Source organism: Lepus europaeus, chromosome X (assembly GCF_033115175.1).
Source record: "Lepus europaeus isolate LE1 chromosome X, mLepTim1.pri, whole genome shotgun sequence".
NCBI classification, from domain to species: Eukaryota; Metazoa; Chordata; class Mammalia; order Lagomorpha; family Leporidae; genus Lepus; species Lepus europaeus.
Genome location: NC_084850.1, coordinates 102,455,099 through 102,471,468, shown reverse-complemented (window position 1 = coordinate 102,471,468; position 16,370 = coordinate 102,455,099). Strand labels below are relative to the sequence as shown.

Sequence of the window (16,370 nt, the reverse complement as noted above, 5' to 3'; positions counted from 1 at the left end):
TCCTGGCTTCGGATCAGTGTAGTTCCGGCCGTAGCGGCCATTTGAGGGGTGAACCAGCGGAAGAAAGACCTTTCTCTTCTGTCTCTCTCTCTCTCACTGTCTAACTCTGTCAAAGAAAAAAAAAACTCAATGTACTTCTTTTATTGAAAAGACAGAATCATTAAGCTGAAACTGACACAGTTGTTATACAGTCACATATTCAGACTGGTGAGCATTATTTCTATGCCCCTTAATTACTCAAATGCCCATTAAACCAGAGGATAACACAAGTCTAAGGTGTAGCCATACCCATATCATTGTCCCCTACGCCTGACATTCAGATTTTCCACACTACTCAGGCTCACTTCCAAGGATAAGGTTTGGGCTCTCACTGAGAATCTCTTGGCTGCCACAGTGTACCTATCATTCCTATCCTCCTCACCCCTGAGGAGTTAAATAATAGTGATAAAAACTGATAAGCCAGATAGTAAAAGGTTAAAATGAAATTAAGGGAATTTTTTTAAAGCTCTGAGTATAAAAGGTAACAACTAGAATAAAACTACAAACCTTGCTCAATTAAAAAAAAATACAGAGGCAGGCAGTTGGTCTAGTGGTTGAGATGCCAGTTGGGATGTCTGTCCCATTGGAGTGCCTGGGTTTGATTTCCAGCTCTGGCTCCTAGTTTTAGCTTCCTGCTAATGTGGACTCTGAAAGGCAGCACTGATGGCTCAAATAATTGTGCTCCTTCCATACAAGTGAGAGACCTGGTTGTAATTCTCTGCCCCCGGGCTATATGTACGCAAGTGCATGCACATGCACGCCCTCACACACAGCCATTGCAGGCATTTGGGGGAGAGAATCAGCAGATGGGAGCACTTGGTCACTCTCGTGTGTCTACCTCTCAGATAAATAAATAAAAGTAAAGAACACACATCTGGTATAAAAATAAGTATAGCAGATATGATATACATAATTATAAAATATGAGAGACCAAACACAATCATACCAATAAAGTGAATGAGCCTAGCACCTCTTAAAAATATTTTCATTTTGATTCACAAGAGAAAATCCAACTATATGTTATATAATAGAAACACCTGTTTAGAAAGGATAAAAATAGACAAAGGTGTATCAGGAAAATGGAAGGAAAAATAGCAGGAATAGTGATCTTAATATCAATGAAAGATCAGTGAGAGTAGAACTGAAGCCCAAAAGACAAAGTAGGAGGAGCCAGTGTTATGGCGTAGTGGGTAAAGCCACCAGCTGCTACACTGTCATCCCATATCGGTGCCAATTCACGTACCAGCTGCTCTACTTCTGATCCAGCTCCCTGCTAATGCACCTGAGAAAGAACAGAGGATGGCCTAAGTCCTTGGGGCCTTGCAACCATATGGGAGACCCAGAAGCTCCTTGCTCTTGGCTTTGGTTTGGCCCAGCCCTGGCCATTGTGGCCATTTAAGGAGTGAACCAGCCAATAGAAGATTTCTCTGTTCGTAACTCTGCCTTTTAAGTAAATAAAATAAATCTTTAAAGAAGAAAAGTAGGAGACTTTTAATACTAAAGGCTATTCTCCATGAAGATATGATACTTTCCAGTATTTATGTAGTGAATAACATACTACCCATCTTTGTGAAGCAAAAGCTATAAGAGTGGAAAGACTCATAGAAACACACTAATCATAGCACCTCTTGCAGTATCAGACATATTAAATAAGCAAAATAAATAAGGAAATAAAAGATCTAAATAACAAAAACAGTAAGGTGATTCTGGTGAATATCTAGCAAATTATACACCTTGATTTTAAATACAATAGATGATGTACTTTGTCGAAAGCATATGGTGCATACACAAAATATGATCAAGTGTTAAATCCAAAAGAAAACGTCAGTAATTCTCATTAAGTAGACATAAACAGCACTTTTACTATAATACAGTAAAATCATAAATTAATAGCAAAAATAAGTCCTCCAACATGGAAATTTTAAAACCCATTATACCACTGTATGGTGAAAATGAGAAAACAGATTGAAATTATAATGTTTTTAAAAAGAATGACAATGAAAACATTACATCTTAGATTCTTGTTTCATATCATAATTTAACAGTGAGAAGAAGGCAAACATTGCTCATCCTACTCTTTATTTTATACCAAGAAGCTTAGTATTTATTTTATTTTTTAAAAAATTTTATTTATCTAAGAGGCAGAGTTACAGACAGAGAGGGAGAGACAAAAAGTTCTTTCATCTGCTGGTTCACCCCCCAAATGCCTGCAACAGCTGGAGCTGAGCCAATCTGCAGCCAGAAGCCAGGAACTTCTTACAGGTCTCCCACACTGTGCAGAGGCCCAAGTACTTGGGCCATCTTCCACTGCTTTCCCAGGCCATTAGCAGAAAGCTGGTTTGGAAGAGGGGCAGCTAGGACCTGAACTGGTGCCCATATGAGATGCTGGCACTGCGGGCAGGGGGAGCTTAGCCTACTGTGCCACAGCGGCAGCCTCATTGTTTTATTTTTTAAGTTTTATTTATTTTCTAGAAAGAGATGGAGATCTTCCATCTTCTGGTTCATTTCTAAAATGCCGCAAAAGCCAGGGCTGTGTCAGGCAGAAACCAGGAGCCAGGAACTACATCCAAGTCTCTCATATGGGTAGCAAGAACCCAAGTAAGTCATCTGCCTCCCAGATAGGTTGGCAGGAAGCTAGATAGGAAGTGCGGAGGAGCCAGGACTCAAACCAGCATTCCAATATTGGGCTGCTGGCATCCCAACTGGCAACTTAACCTGCTGAACCACAATGCCTGTCCCCACCTGTTCTTGATAAGTTTATCTGCAAAGAAAGAAAACTGTTTCATTCTCAGTGTTTCTAATGTAATTATAATATGTTAAATAATCTGTTTTTCCTTTCTCTATACATTTATAGCCAGCACTAAGAGTTTCTATCATTTTGAAAAAAAAATTAAAGATCACAAAACAGCCATAATTTTTTCCCATAAGATGGATTTTCATGGTTTCAACATGCATGATATTTATGATCCTACACTGCTGTTCAAAGTGGGACTGACTATACTTTGTATGTCTCTTTGCAAATAAATTTGAAAACCTAGATAAAATAGATAACCTCCTTTGGAAATAAAGATTACTGAAGTTGACCCATTAGAAGTAGAAAGCTTAAAGAGATCAATTTCCATAGAAGTAGAGAAAATGAGTGAGGAATTAGCCCACAGAAGAATTACCAAGTCCAGATAGTTTCACAGAGATCATATAGTCCCAATAATTCTCAGGTTATTCTAGAGCCTTAGTAAGGAAGGAAAATGTCATAATTCCTTTTATCAAACACATGTAACACTGAAGTATACTCTAACCTTATATAAATTACAAAAAAGAAAATTACAGATCAGTGTTACTCATGAATATGGCCCCAAAAATACTAAATAAAATATTTAAAAATGGAATGTAATAGCATACTAAGAAAATAATGCACCATGACCAAGTAGTGTTCATCCCAGAAATAGAAGTCTCATTCAATGTTAGGAAATCTAATAATACCATACACTATATTAATATATATAATATATATATGGAAAAATAAATTATTTCCATATATACTGAATAAGCCTTTAACAGATTTAATACCCAGTCGTTAAAAACATTAAGATAGCAATTGTAATATACTTTCTTTTTAATATTTACTTTATTTGAAAGCATAGTTAACAGACAGAGAGGGAGAGACAGAGAGAGAGGTCTTCAATCCACTGGTTCACTCCCCCAGATGGCTGCAATGGCCGGGGCTGGGCCAGGCTGAAGGTAGGAGCCAGGAGTTTCTTCCAGGTCTCCCACATGGGAGCAGGGGCCCAAGGGCTTGGGCCATCCTCTGCTGCTTTCCCAGGCACATAAGCAGAGAGCTGGATCAGAAGTAGAGCAGCAAGGACTCAAACCGGTGCCCATATGGGATGCTGGCACTGCAGGCGGAAGCTTAACCCACTACATCACAATGCTGGCCCCTAAGATGCTTTCTTAAGATTATAAAATACATATCCTATAGTTCTGAATCTAATTTTTAATGGGGAACCATCTTCCTCTTAAATTTACACTAGTTTCAGAAAACAGACGTGCCCACTATCTCTGTCACTAGTCAAAATGTTAGTAGAGGTAATAGCCGTGCAATTAAAAATAAAAGAAATCAGAAATACAAGACTAAATGAAGAGGATGCAAAATTCTATTTGTAGCCAGCACTGTGGTGCAGCAGGTTAACGCTCTGGCCTGAAGCGCTGTCATTTCCATATAGGCGTGAACAGCTGCCCCTCTTCCCATCCAGCTCTCTGCTGTGGCCTGGAATAGCAGTAGAAGATGGCCCAAGTACTTGGGCCCCTGCGTCCTTGTGGGAGACCTGGAGGAAGCTCCTGGCTCCTAGCTTCGGATCAGTGCAGCTCCAGCCGTTGTGGCCAATTGGAGAGTGAACCAATGGGGGGAAGACTCTGACTCTCTCTCTCTCTCTCTCTCTCTCTCTCTCTCTCTCTTTGCCTCTCCTCCCTCTGTGTAACTCTGACTTTAGAATAAATAAATAAATCTTTTAAAAAAATTCTGTTTGCAGGTCATACAGTAGTATATCTGGAAAACTGTAGAAAATCAATAGTAAAACTAATTGAAACAGTAAAATAATTCCATAAAATTGTGGAATATGAAGTCAGTACATAAAAGTAAATAACTTTTTTAAAAAGTATTTTATTTATTTATTTGAAAGGCAGAGTTACAGACAGTGAGAGAGAGAAAGGTCTTCCCTCCGCTGGTTCACTCCCCAAGTGGCCACAAAGGCCGGAGCTGTGCATATCCAAAGCCAGGAGCCAGGTGCTTCCTCCCAGTCTCCCATGCGGGTGCAAGCACCCGGACCATCCTCCACTGCTTTCCCAAGCCACAGCAGAGAGCTGGACTGGAAGAGGAGCAACAGGGACCAGAACTGGCGCCCGCATGGGATGCCGGCACCACAGGCAGAGGATTAACCTAGTGTGCCACAGTGCCCGCCCCGTAAATAACTTTTATAATCAGTTAAGAATATAACTCTGCCTAGGGCATGTTGTAGTATTAAAAATTAAGGAATTGGGGCTGGGGCTGTGGCACAATGAGTTGACGCCCTGGCCTGAAGCGCCAGCATCCCATATGGGCGCTGGTTCTAGTCCCGGCTGCTCTTCTTCCGATCCAGCTCTCTGCTATGACCTGAGATAGCAGTGGAGGATGGCCCAAGTCCTTGGACCCCTGCACACATGTGGGAGACCCGGAGGAGGCTCCTGGCTCCCGGCTTCAGATCGGTGCAGCTCCAGCCATTGCAGCCATCTGGGGAGTGAACCAGCGGGTGGAAGACGTCTCTCTCTGTCTCTACCTCTCTCTGCAACTCTGTCTTTCAAACAAATAAATTTTAAAAAAGAAGTTAAGGAATTGGGGCTGGCACTGTGGCGTAGCGGGTTAAAACCTCAGCCTGCAGCACCAGCATCCCATATGGGTGCTGGTTGGAATCCCAGCTGCTCCTCTTCCAATCCAGCTTTCTGCTATGGCCTGGGAGAGCAGAAGATGGCCCAAGTCCTTGGGCCCCTGCATCTGCAAGAAAGACCTGGAGGAAGCTCCTGGCTTTGGATCAGCCCAACTCTGGCTGTTGCAGTCATTTGGGGCGTGAACCAGCAGAATGGAAGACCTCTCTCTCCCTGGCTCTACCTCTTTCTGTAACTCTGTCTTTCATATAAATAAAATAAATCTTCAAAAAAAATTAAGGAATTGTTCAAAAAAGGATGGGACATGCCAAAAGAGAGAAGACACCAATCTGAAAGCAATCCCTGTGGCCAAAGATGGAATAATTTGAACAATAAAATAACAGTGATCCTGAATTAACTAGAAAATAAAATAGATATCCATGAGCCTGTAATGATAGAAATAAATAATTACATAAGTAAATTCGGGTTAAGGGATAGGTCTTTATTTATTTATTTATTTATTTTTGAGTATGACACAGTTTACATTTTAAAACTACAGGGGCCGAGACCCGTGCTGTTGCAAAGTAGGCTAAGCCTCCGCCTGTGGTTCCAATATCCTATATGAGCGTAGGTTTGTGTCCTGGATGCTGTTCTTCCAGTCCAGCTCTCTGGTTATGGCCTGGGAAAGCATTGGAAAATGGCCCAAGTGCTTGGACCCCCGCACACATGATTGAGAGATCCGAAAGAAGCTCCTGACTCTGGGCTTTGGCTGGCCCAGGCCTGGCCATTGTAGTCATTTGGGGAGTGAACCAGCAGATGGAAGATGTCTGTCTCTTTGTATCTTCTTCTCTCCGTGTAACTCTGACTTCTAATTAAGTAAATATTTTTTTAAACTACAAAATATATTTTAAAAATACATACACATTTGCTAAAAGTATAAAAACAGGCCGGCGCCACAGCTCACTAGGCTAATCCTCTGCCTTGCGGCACCGGCACACCGGGTTCTAGTCCCGGTCGGGGCACCGGTCCTGTCCCAGATGCCCCTCTTCCAGGCCAGCTCTCTGCTGTGGCCAGGGAGTGCAGTGGAGGATGGCCCAAGTGCTTGGGCCCTGCACCCCATGGGAGACCAGGAGAAGCACCTGGATCCTGGCTTCGGATCAGCGCGGTGCACCGGTCGCAGCGTGCCAACCGCGGCGGCCATTGGAGGGTGAACCAACGGCAAAGGAAGACCTTTCCCTCTGTCTCTCTCTCTCTCACTGTCCACTCTGCCTGTCAAAAAAAAGTATAAAAACAAAAATGGAATACCAAAGAATTAAGGGATAGATCTTTATTATAGAGAAGTTTCCATTAATAAACATGGAAGGAATGACGGACATATAAGGTCACCATTAGAACAGTAATAATGGGGCCAGCACATGGCATAGTGGATAAGGCCACCACCTACAGTGCCAGCAACACATATGTGTGCCGGTTCAAGTCCCAGCTGCTCCACTTCTGATCCAGCTCTCTGCTATGGCCTGGGAAAGCAATGGAAGATGGCTCAAGTGTTTGGGCCCTGCTCCCACATGGGAGGCTCAAATGAAGCTCCTGGCTCCTGGCTTTGACCATTGTGGCCAGTTGGAAGTGAGCCAGAAGATGGAAGACATGTCCTCTCTCTCTCTCTGCCTCTCTGTAACTCTGCCTTTCAAATAAATAAATCTTTTCTAAAAAAAACAACAGCAATAATTGTGCAAGCATATATCCACCAGTGGACACTAAAATTAGTCCATGGCAACTTGAGGAGAAATAGGATATTTTTGTAATCTCTCAAGACATTTAATTTTTTAAAATGGAAATACAGTAACCTAACAACATGAAACTACCTGAACCAAGTGATTGAGTTTAATATAACCAGCAATTGCCGTCAATATCATACATCTCTGATATAATGGAATGAGAAGGACACAGCTGCATTTCTGTTTTATTCTTGCCAAAAAATGAGTCATCCCAATCTTGTCATGAGAAAACATCAGACAAACCCAAACTGGAGGAATATACTACAAAATACATGACACATACTCTTCCAAAATGTCAAGATCATAAAAACAAAGACTGAGAATCGGTCATGCGTTAGTGGATACTAAGGAGACATGACAGTTAATTATGATGTGCGATTGTGAGGGTTCAGTTCTAGAACAAAGGACACTAGAGGGGAGAACTAGTAAAATTTCAATAAAGCCTGTATTTAGTTAATAGTATAGCAATGCTAATTTCCTGATTTAGGTAATGGTACTCTGTAAGATGTTAATATTAAAGAGGAGACTAAATGAAGTCTGTATGGGAACTGTGTGTTATTTTTGTAACTTCTCTATAGGTCTCTAAATCTAAGTACATATTTTTTTTAAGTTATAGCTAATAATTAGTAGATACTTGTTGCTTAATTTAGGAGAATTAAGAATTGTTCATTTTGGGGCTGGTGCCGTGGCACAGTAGGTTAATCCTCCACCTGTGGCATCAGCATCCCATATGGGCACTGGTTCTAGTCCTGGCTGCCCCTCTTCCAATCCAGCTCTCTGCTATGGCCTGGGAAAGCAGTAGAAGATGGCCCAAGTCCTTGGGCCCCTGCACCCGCATGGGAGACTGGGAAGAAGCACCTGGCTCCTAGCTTCGGATTGGTGCAGCTCCGGCCGTTACAACCATCTGGGGAGTGAACCAACGGAAGGAAGACCTTTCTCTCTGTCTCTCCCTCTCACTGTCTGTAACTCTACCTCTCAAATAAATAAAAATCTTTTTAAAAAATAATTGTTCATTTTATACAGACTGTTTTAGGATAACCTGAATTTATAATTTACATTTAAGTAGACCCCCAAAACTAAATCATGAAGGATTCCTTTACCCTTTATTAAATCTGAAATAAGTTCACTTCCCTGTCAATACTTCAAATCTTTTCAAATAGAAGTTAATCATCTATCCATTTTGGAACTTGCAAACATTTCTCTTCTTTGAAGCAGATAGTAGGTGGGGATGGTCTTTTTAAATTGAATAATCTTAGGAGCCAGATGTTTGACACCACAAGATTCTTTTTTTAAAAAAGATATATTCATTTATTTAAAAGGCAGAGTTACAGAGAGAGAGAGAGAGAGAGAGAGAGAGAGGTCTTTCATCCGCTAGTTCACTCCTCAGATGTCCATAAGGGCCGGAGCTGCACCAATCTGAAGCCAGGAGCCAGGATTCTACTGCTTTCCCAGGTCATAGCAGAGAGTTGGATCGAAGTGTAGCAGCCGGGACTTGAACCGGCGCCCATATAGGGTGCCAGCACTGCAGGCCGTGCCCTTACCTGCTACACCACAGCACTGGCCCCCACAGCAGGATTCTTGCATCCCCTATCAGGATTGCCTTTTTAAAACGAAAAAAAAAAAAAAGACTTATTTTATTTATTTGAAAGAGTTACAGAGGAGATAGGTAGAGACAGAGAGAGAGGTCATCCATCCGCTGGTTCACTCCCCAGATGGTCGCAATGGCTGGAGCTGCGCCGATCTGAAGCCAGGAGCCAGGAGCCTCCTCCAGGTCTCCCACGCGGGTGCAGGGGCCCAAGCACTTGGGCCATCTTCTACTGCTTTCCCAGGCCATAGCAGAGAGCTGGATCAGAAAAACAGCAGCCGGGACTAGAACTGGCGCCTATATGGGATGCCGGCGCTTCAGGCCAGGGCCTTAACCCACTACGCCACAGCGCCTGCCCCAGGAGTGCCTGGTTTCAAGTCCTGCCTCTGCTGTCCATTCCAGCTTCTTGATGATGCACACCCTGGAAGACAGCAGGTGATAGCTTCAGTAGTTGGGTCCCTGCTACACAGACGGGAGACTTGGATTAAGTTCCTGGCTGTTGGCTTCAGCCTGGCTGAGCACTAGCTGTTAGGAAACTTTGGGGAGTGAACCAGTGGATGGGAGATCTTCCTCTCTGTTTCATTTCCCTCTCTCTGTCTCTCTGCCTTTCAAATAAATAGTTTTTCTAAATGATATTACCCAATAGTAATGGTTTTCTCAAACTGTGTGCACTATCTTCCCAGGTATTCCGCAAGGACCTCATCAGTGCCATGAAAATTCCAGATTCTCACCACATTAATCCTGACAGCTATTACCTCTTTGCGGATACATGGAAGGAAGAATGGGAAAAAGGAGTCCAGGTACCAGCCAATCCAGACAATATTCCACAGCCTTCCCTCAGGTATTTGTATGCTTGCATTTTTGACTTAGGAAATGGATGCTTCAATGTTTATGTGTGTACTGCTTGGAGACTAATTACACATTTATAATACAAAGTTACATACGATGTTCACCAATTCACAGAGACCAATGGCAGATGATACCACACCATGACAGGTCAATAGTTAAAGTTTATTTATTCATTTATTTAGGAACATAATATGTGCCCATTTATAGGATGAAATTATTTGAAGTCCAGTCTGAAATTATGGTAAGGTTTTAGAGACTAAGATTTCCAAGTATAACTCAATTATCAATAGTGTTTATTAGTCTTCAAAGAGAAACAGAGCATTAATTAATTAACATGGTTGGGAAGTTGCTTCAGTATGTTAGGGGCTATATAGTGATAGTGTCTATAAATAATGAACTAAAACAGAACTTATAAAAATGTGTAAACCCAAATGAAAGGGGATTACTAGAATAATTGTATTGACTATAAGCACATAGCCTTCATTTGCAGACTTGAGAAGAAAGTTGAAATAAGAGAGAGGGCTTTGGTTTTGATAAAAGAAGAGGGAAGGACATTCTGCCGGAGTAAGTAGTTAAGTTCAGTCCTTCAAAAGTAGTGGCTTGGTTTTTTCGTACTGGTCTCTGTATACTCAGTGTTTTACCTAATGTATGGCATGAATAAAAAAATGTTCAGTGTAAGTTTGAATTAAGGAATGAATGAATAGAATATAGAATACTAGATAAAGGGACTGATGAGACCTGCTGGTTTCTATGAGAAATTGTGCATCTATTACTACTACATGTCAGTTTCTTAAAGGGTAGAGATAAACATCCTTGAATTTTCTGCTCCTGTCTCCAGGTACTTCGGACCTCCTCATGCTCCAGAAATTCTTGTGAAATCACTTCTAGAAACCCAGGTCCAAGCTATCCACCCACAGAGAGGCTGTTTATATATTGTGAAAGAAAGCTTCCACAGCCTCCCTTAACACATATTCTGAGTCTCACCAGTTCATCATAGGAACCATTTCCTGCCTCCTAAACTCAGAGTAGTATCATGAATGAACCCAAGAGTCAGGCATTTTCATTTCCTTGATCTTAATATGAGGGTACTTCTAGAAGTTTGTGGAAAATGGAGTTATGAGTTTGTGGAAGATATTGTGGCACAGCAGGTTAAGCTGCCTGCCCCTTGGGAACCCTGATTCAAGTTCCAGCTGCTCCACTTCCAATACACCTTCCTGCTAATATGTCTTAGAAGGCAGCAGATTATGGCTCAAATACTTGAGTCTCTGCCACCCACATGGCAGACCTGGATAGAGTTCCAGGCTCCTGATTTCGGCCTGGCCCAGTCCCAGCATTCTAGGCATTTCCAGAATGAACCAGCAGATGGAAGATACCTCTCTTACTCTCTGTCGCTCTGCATTTCAAATAGGTGAATTTTGTTAAGTGTGGGTTTATTTTGGTGAAAAAAAATTTTTTTTTGACAGGCAGAGTGGATAGTGAGAGAGAGAGACAGAGAGAAAGGTCTTCCTTTTTGCTGTTGGTTCACCCTCCAATGGCCACTGCGGCCGGCACATCGCGCTGATCCGAAGGCAGGAGCCAGGTGCTTCTCCTGGTCTCCCATGCGGGTGCAGGGCCCAGGCACTTGGGCCATCCTCCACTGCCTTCCCGGGCCATAGCAGAGAGCTGGCCTGGAAGAGGGGCAACTGGGATAGAATCCGGCGCCCCAACCGGGACTAGAACCCTGTGTGCCGGCGCCGAAAGGCGGAGGATTAGCCTGTTAAGCCACGGCGCCGGCCGGTGCAAAAAAAATTTGAAATCCATGAATAGTTTTTTCATTATACATAGTTTTCATGTATTATGAAGAAAACACTTGTTTCCACCAAAATAAACCCATACTTTAATTTCTCCATGAGCTTTTTGAAATGTTTTCAAGCGTTTATATACCTTGTAGTAGCCCTGGTTATTATTGAGAGTGGCTAACATTTTGACTGTGATCTTGTTGGTAAGTCAGTATCAATTATTTATTCATTGAAAATTATTTTAATTATTGAAGATAAATAGAGAATGTTCATTGTACTATTTTAAAATGGTGTCTGTCTGATAAGTGAACCATGAATAAGTCAGGTAACAAGAATGGAGCAACAGTTTAGGAACAATAAGTTTCGGACTAGAAGAGTCTTCTTGTTCTCAAAAATGGAGAAGCACGGTCTCTAATTCATATGAAGTCTTGGTATCCTAATATATGTTTTGAAGATTTAGAATATTTTTAAGTGTTTTGATTTTTTATTTTGCTAAGTCTCTTCTGTTTCCCATATTTCAACTTTTTTTTTTTTGACAGGCAGAGTGGATAGTGAGAGAGAGAGAGAGACAGAGAGAAAGGTCTTCCTTTTTGCCGTTGGTTCACCCTCCAATGGCCACTGCGGCTGGCGCATCGCGTTGATCTGAAGCCAGGAGCCAGGTACTTCTCCTGGTCTCCCATGCGGGTGCAGGGCCCAAGGACTTGGGCCATTCTCTACTGCCTTCCCGGGCCATAGCAGAGAACTGGCCTGGAAGAGGGGCAACCAGGATAGAATCCGGCGCCACAACTGGGACTAGAACCCGGTGTGCCGGCACCACAAGGCGGAGGATTAGCCTGTTGAGCCACGGCGCCGGCTCCATATTTCAACTTTTAATACTAAAATATTGGGGTCAGCGCCATGGCTCAGTTGGCTAATCCTCCGCCTGCGGCGCCGGCATCCCATATGGGCGCCAGGTTCTAGTCCCGATCACTCCTCTTCCAGTCCAGCTCTCTGCTGTGGCCCAATTGCTTGAGCCCCTGCACCCGCATGGGAAACCAGGAAGAAGCACCTGGATCCTGGCTTCGGATCGGTGTAGTTCTGGCTGTAGCAGCTATTTGGGGGATGAACCAACGGAAGGAAGACCTTTCTTTCTGACTCTATCACTGTCTAACTCTATCTGTCAAATAAAAAAAAATGCTAAAATACTACTAAGTTACTAATCATATTAATTTCTCAATGAAATCCTGAACTGATTGCTCTTGGTAAGTAGAATGTATTGGGGCCAGCGCCATGGCTTAATGGGTAAAGCAGCTGCCTGCAGTGCTGGCATCCCATATGGGCACCTGTTCAAGTCCCAGCTGTTCCACTTCCAATCCCACTCTCTGCTATGGCCTGGGAAAGCAGTAGAAGATGGCCCAAGTCCTTGGGCCCCTGCACCCACGTGGGAGACCTGGAAGAAGGTCCTGGCTCCTGGCTGTGGATCGGCGCAGCTTCGGCCTTTGCAGCCAATTAGAGAGTGAACCAGTGGGTGGAAGACATCTCTCTCTCTCTCTCTCTCTCTCTCCCTCTCTCTCTCCCTCTCCCTCTCTTCCTCCCTCCCTCCCTCCCTCCTCTCTCTGTGTAACTCTGACTTTCAAATAAATAAATAGTGTATAGTTTTCTATTTTTCCTTAATCTTTTGTTTAAAAGATTTTTCAACAGACATACAAAAAGTATACATGTTTATGAGGTACCAAGTGATGGTTTGATACATATGTGCATTACATAATGTCCAATCAGCCTAAATATATTTATCTCTTCAAACATTTAACATTTCTTTATGATGAATACATCCTAAATCCTATTTTCTAGTTTATTGGTGGTGGTTTTTTGTAGAGAGAAATATATAGTATATTAACATTGTGGTCACTGTTCTTTATAATTGAACCCCAGAACTTCTTATTCATATCTAGCTATAACCCAGTACCCATTTTTTAAATATTTATTTATTTATTTGAAAGAATTACACAGAGAGAGGAAGAAACTGAAGAGAAAGACAGACAGACAGGCAGATACAGATAGGTCTTCCAACTGGTAGTTCACTCCCCTGATTGCTGCAATAGCTGGGGATAGGCCAAGCCAAAGTTAAGAGTCAGAAACTTCTTCCAGATCTTTCACGTGGGTGCAGGGGCCCAAGCACTTGGGACATCTTGTGCTGCTTTCCCAAGCACATTACCAGGGAGCAGGATCAGAAGCTGAATTGGAAGTGGGGCTGCGAGACTTGAACCAGTACTTCAATATGTGATGCTGGCATCACAAGTAGTGGCTTAGCCTGCTATATCACAACACTGATATCATCTTCTTTTTTAAAAATTTTATTTATTTATTTATTTATTTATTTGAGAGGTTGAGTTACAGAGAGGCAGAGGCAGTGAGCGAGAGAGGTCTTCCATCTGCTGGTTTACTCCCCAGTTGGCCGCAATGGCCGGAGCTGCGCCGATCCGAAACCAGGAGCTTCTTCCCGGTCTCCCACATTGGTGCAGGGGCCCAAGCACTTGGGCCATCTTCTTCTTCTTCTTTTTTAAAGTTTTATTTATTTACTTGAAAGTCAGAGTTACTCAGAGAGAGAAAGAGAGGCAGAGAGAGAGAGAGGTCTTCCACCCACTGGTTCACTCCCTAGATGGCTACAATGGCTGGAGCTGCGTCAATCTGAAGCCAGGAGCCAGGAGCTTCTTCCAGGTCTCTTACATGGGTGGGCCATCTTCTACTGCTTTCCCAGGCCATAGCAGAGAGCTGGATTGGAACTAGAGCAGCCACAACTCAAACCGGTGCCCATGTGGGATGCTGGCACTGAAGGCGGCAGCTTTACCCGCTACGCCACAGAACCAACCCCATCAGGCCATCTTCTACTGCTTTCCCAGGCCATAGCAGAGAGCTGGATTGGGAGAGGAGCAGCCGGCACTCAGACCAGTGCCCATAGGTGATGCTGGTGCCGCAGGTGGAGGCTTATTAACCCACTACACCACAGTGCCAGCCCAGACCCCGTTATCTTTGATTTCTTTCATCAATATTATGTAGTTTTCAGCAAAGAAGTCCTGTACATATTTCACTAGATTTATACTTGTGTTAAATTATTTGAACAATTTTAATAGTACCATATTTCTAACTTGGCTTCCATGTATTTACTGCTGGTATGTATAAATATAGTCAGTTTTTGTATGTTTATCTTTTATCCCTGCAGACTTGCTGAATTGTGTAGTTCTGGCAATTTTTCAAAAAAATAGTCCTTGAGATTTTCTTTATGAACCATCATGTCACCAGAAAATAAGCATAGCTTTATTTCTTCCTTTCTAACCTGTTTGCCTTTTGTTTCTTGCCTTATTATAGTGACAAATACTTTCAATACTGTGTTGATAGCAGTGATGTGAGCAGACATCTTGCCTTATTCCCAATCTTAAGGGAAAAACATTCAGTTGTTTAATATTAAGTATCATGTGAATAGTAGGGTTTTTTTTAGATATTCTTTATCAAGTTGGGGAAGTTCACCTCTCTACTAGTTCATTGTACTTTTATCATGAATAGGTATTGAGTTTTTTTGGTTTTTTATTTATTTATTTATTTATTTTTTGACAGGCAGAGTGGACACTGAGAGAGAGAGACAGAGAGAAAGGTCTTCCTTTGCCGTTGGTTCACCCTCCAATGGCTGCCGCGGCCGGCACGCTGCGGCTGGCACACCGCACTGATCCGAAGGCAGGAACAAGGTGCTTCTCCTGGTCTCCCATGGGGTGCAGGGCCCAGGCACTTGGGCCATCCTCCACTGCACTCCCGGGCCATAGCAGAGAGCTGGCCTGGAAGAAGAGCAACCGGGACAGAATCTGGTGCCCCGACCAGGACTAGAACCCAGTGTGCTGGCGCCGCAAGGTGGAGGATTAGCCTCTTGAGCCGTGGCGCCGGCCAGTATTGAGTTTTATCAAATACTTTCTTTGTCAATGATCATGTGATTTTTTTCCCCTTTAGCCTATGATGTTACAGATGGCATTGTTTGAATTTTTATTATTGAACCAGCCTTGCATTGCTGGGCTAGACCTTCATGTATTAGGTTAGACTTTCATAACAAAATACCATAGGCTAGGTAGCTTAAACAACAGAAATTTCTCAAAATTCTAGAGACTGGAAGTTCCAGATCAAGTTCTGGCAGAGTTCAATTTTTCGAGAGCGCTCTCTCTCTTTTTTTTTTTTTTTATTTGACAGATAAGAGTTAGACAGTGAGAGAGAGAGACAGAGAGAAAGGTCTTCCTTTCATTGGTTCACCCCCCAAATGGCCGCTACGGCCGGAGCTATGCCGATCCGAAGCCAGGAGCCAGGTGCTTCCTCCTGGTTTCCCATGCAAGTGCAGGGGCCCAAGCACTTGGGCCATCCTCCACTGCCTTACCAGGCTACAGCAGAGAGCTGGACTGGAAGAGGAGCAACCGGGACTAGAACCCAGCACCCACCTGGGATGCCAGTGCCGCAGGCGGAGGATCAACCAAATGAGCCATGGTGCCGGCACCTATGAGGGTTCTCTTGATTACTGCCTTCTTACTGTGTGCTCCCATGGCCCTTCCTTGATATGGGTGAGGAAAGAAAGGGAGAGACAAAGAGCCTGAGGATTAGCATTGTTGCATAAGTCCTCACCCTTATGACCTTATTTAATCTTAATTACTCCATATAGGCCCTTTCTCCAAGTAGTCACAGTAGGGATTAGGGCTTCAACAAGATTTTAGAGGGACATATTGTGTCCATTGCTTCCAGTTGGTCAGGGCTTATCATTTTTCTTATATATACTGTTTGATTTGATTTGCTAATACCTTGTTGAGGATTTTTGTGTCTATGTTCCTGAGGAATATTGGCTTGTACTTTCCTTGCAATATTTTAATCTGGTGTTATATCAGGGTAATAATGGCCTTGTAAAATTAGTTGGAGAGAATTGTCCCCTCTTCATTTTTTGGAGGA

At 42.9% G+C, this 16,370-nt stretch overlaps 1 protein-coding gene across 6 annotated transcripts in view; it reads left to right on the top strand.

Moving 5' to 3' along the window:
* JADE3 (jade family PHD finger 3) overlaps positions 1-16,370 on the top strand; it is a 165,108-nt gene that overhangs the window by 105,245 nt on the left and 43,493 nt on the right. For all 6 annotated transcript variants that reach the window (XM_062183736.1, XM_062183732.1, XM_062183734.1 and 3 more), the window contains one exon: positions 9,477-9,634. In XM_062183736.1, the coding sequence (XP_062039720.1) occupies positions 9,477-9,634 (158 nt within the window). The remainder of the gene's footprint in view (positions 1-9,476; positions 9,635-16,370) is intronic.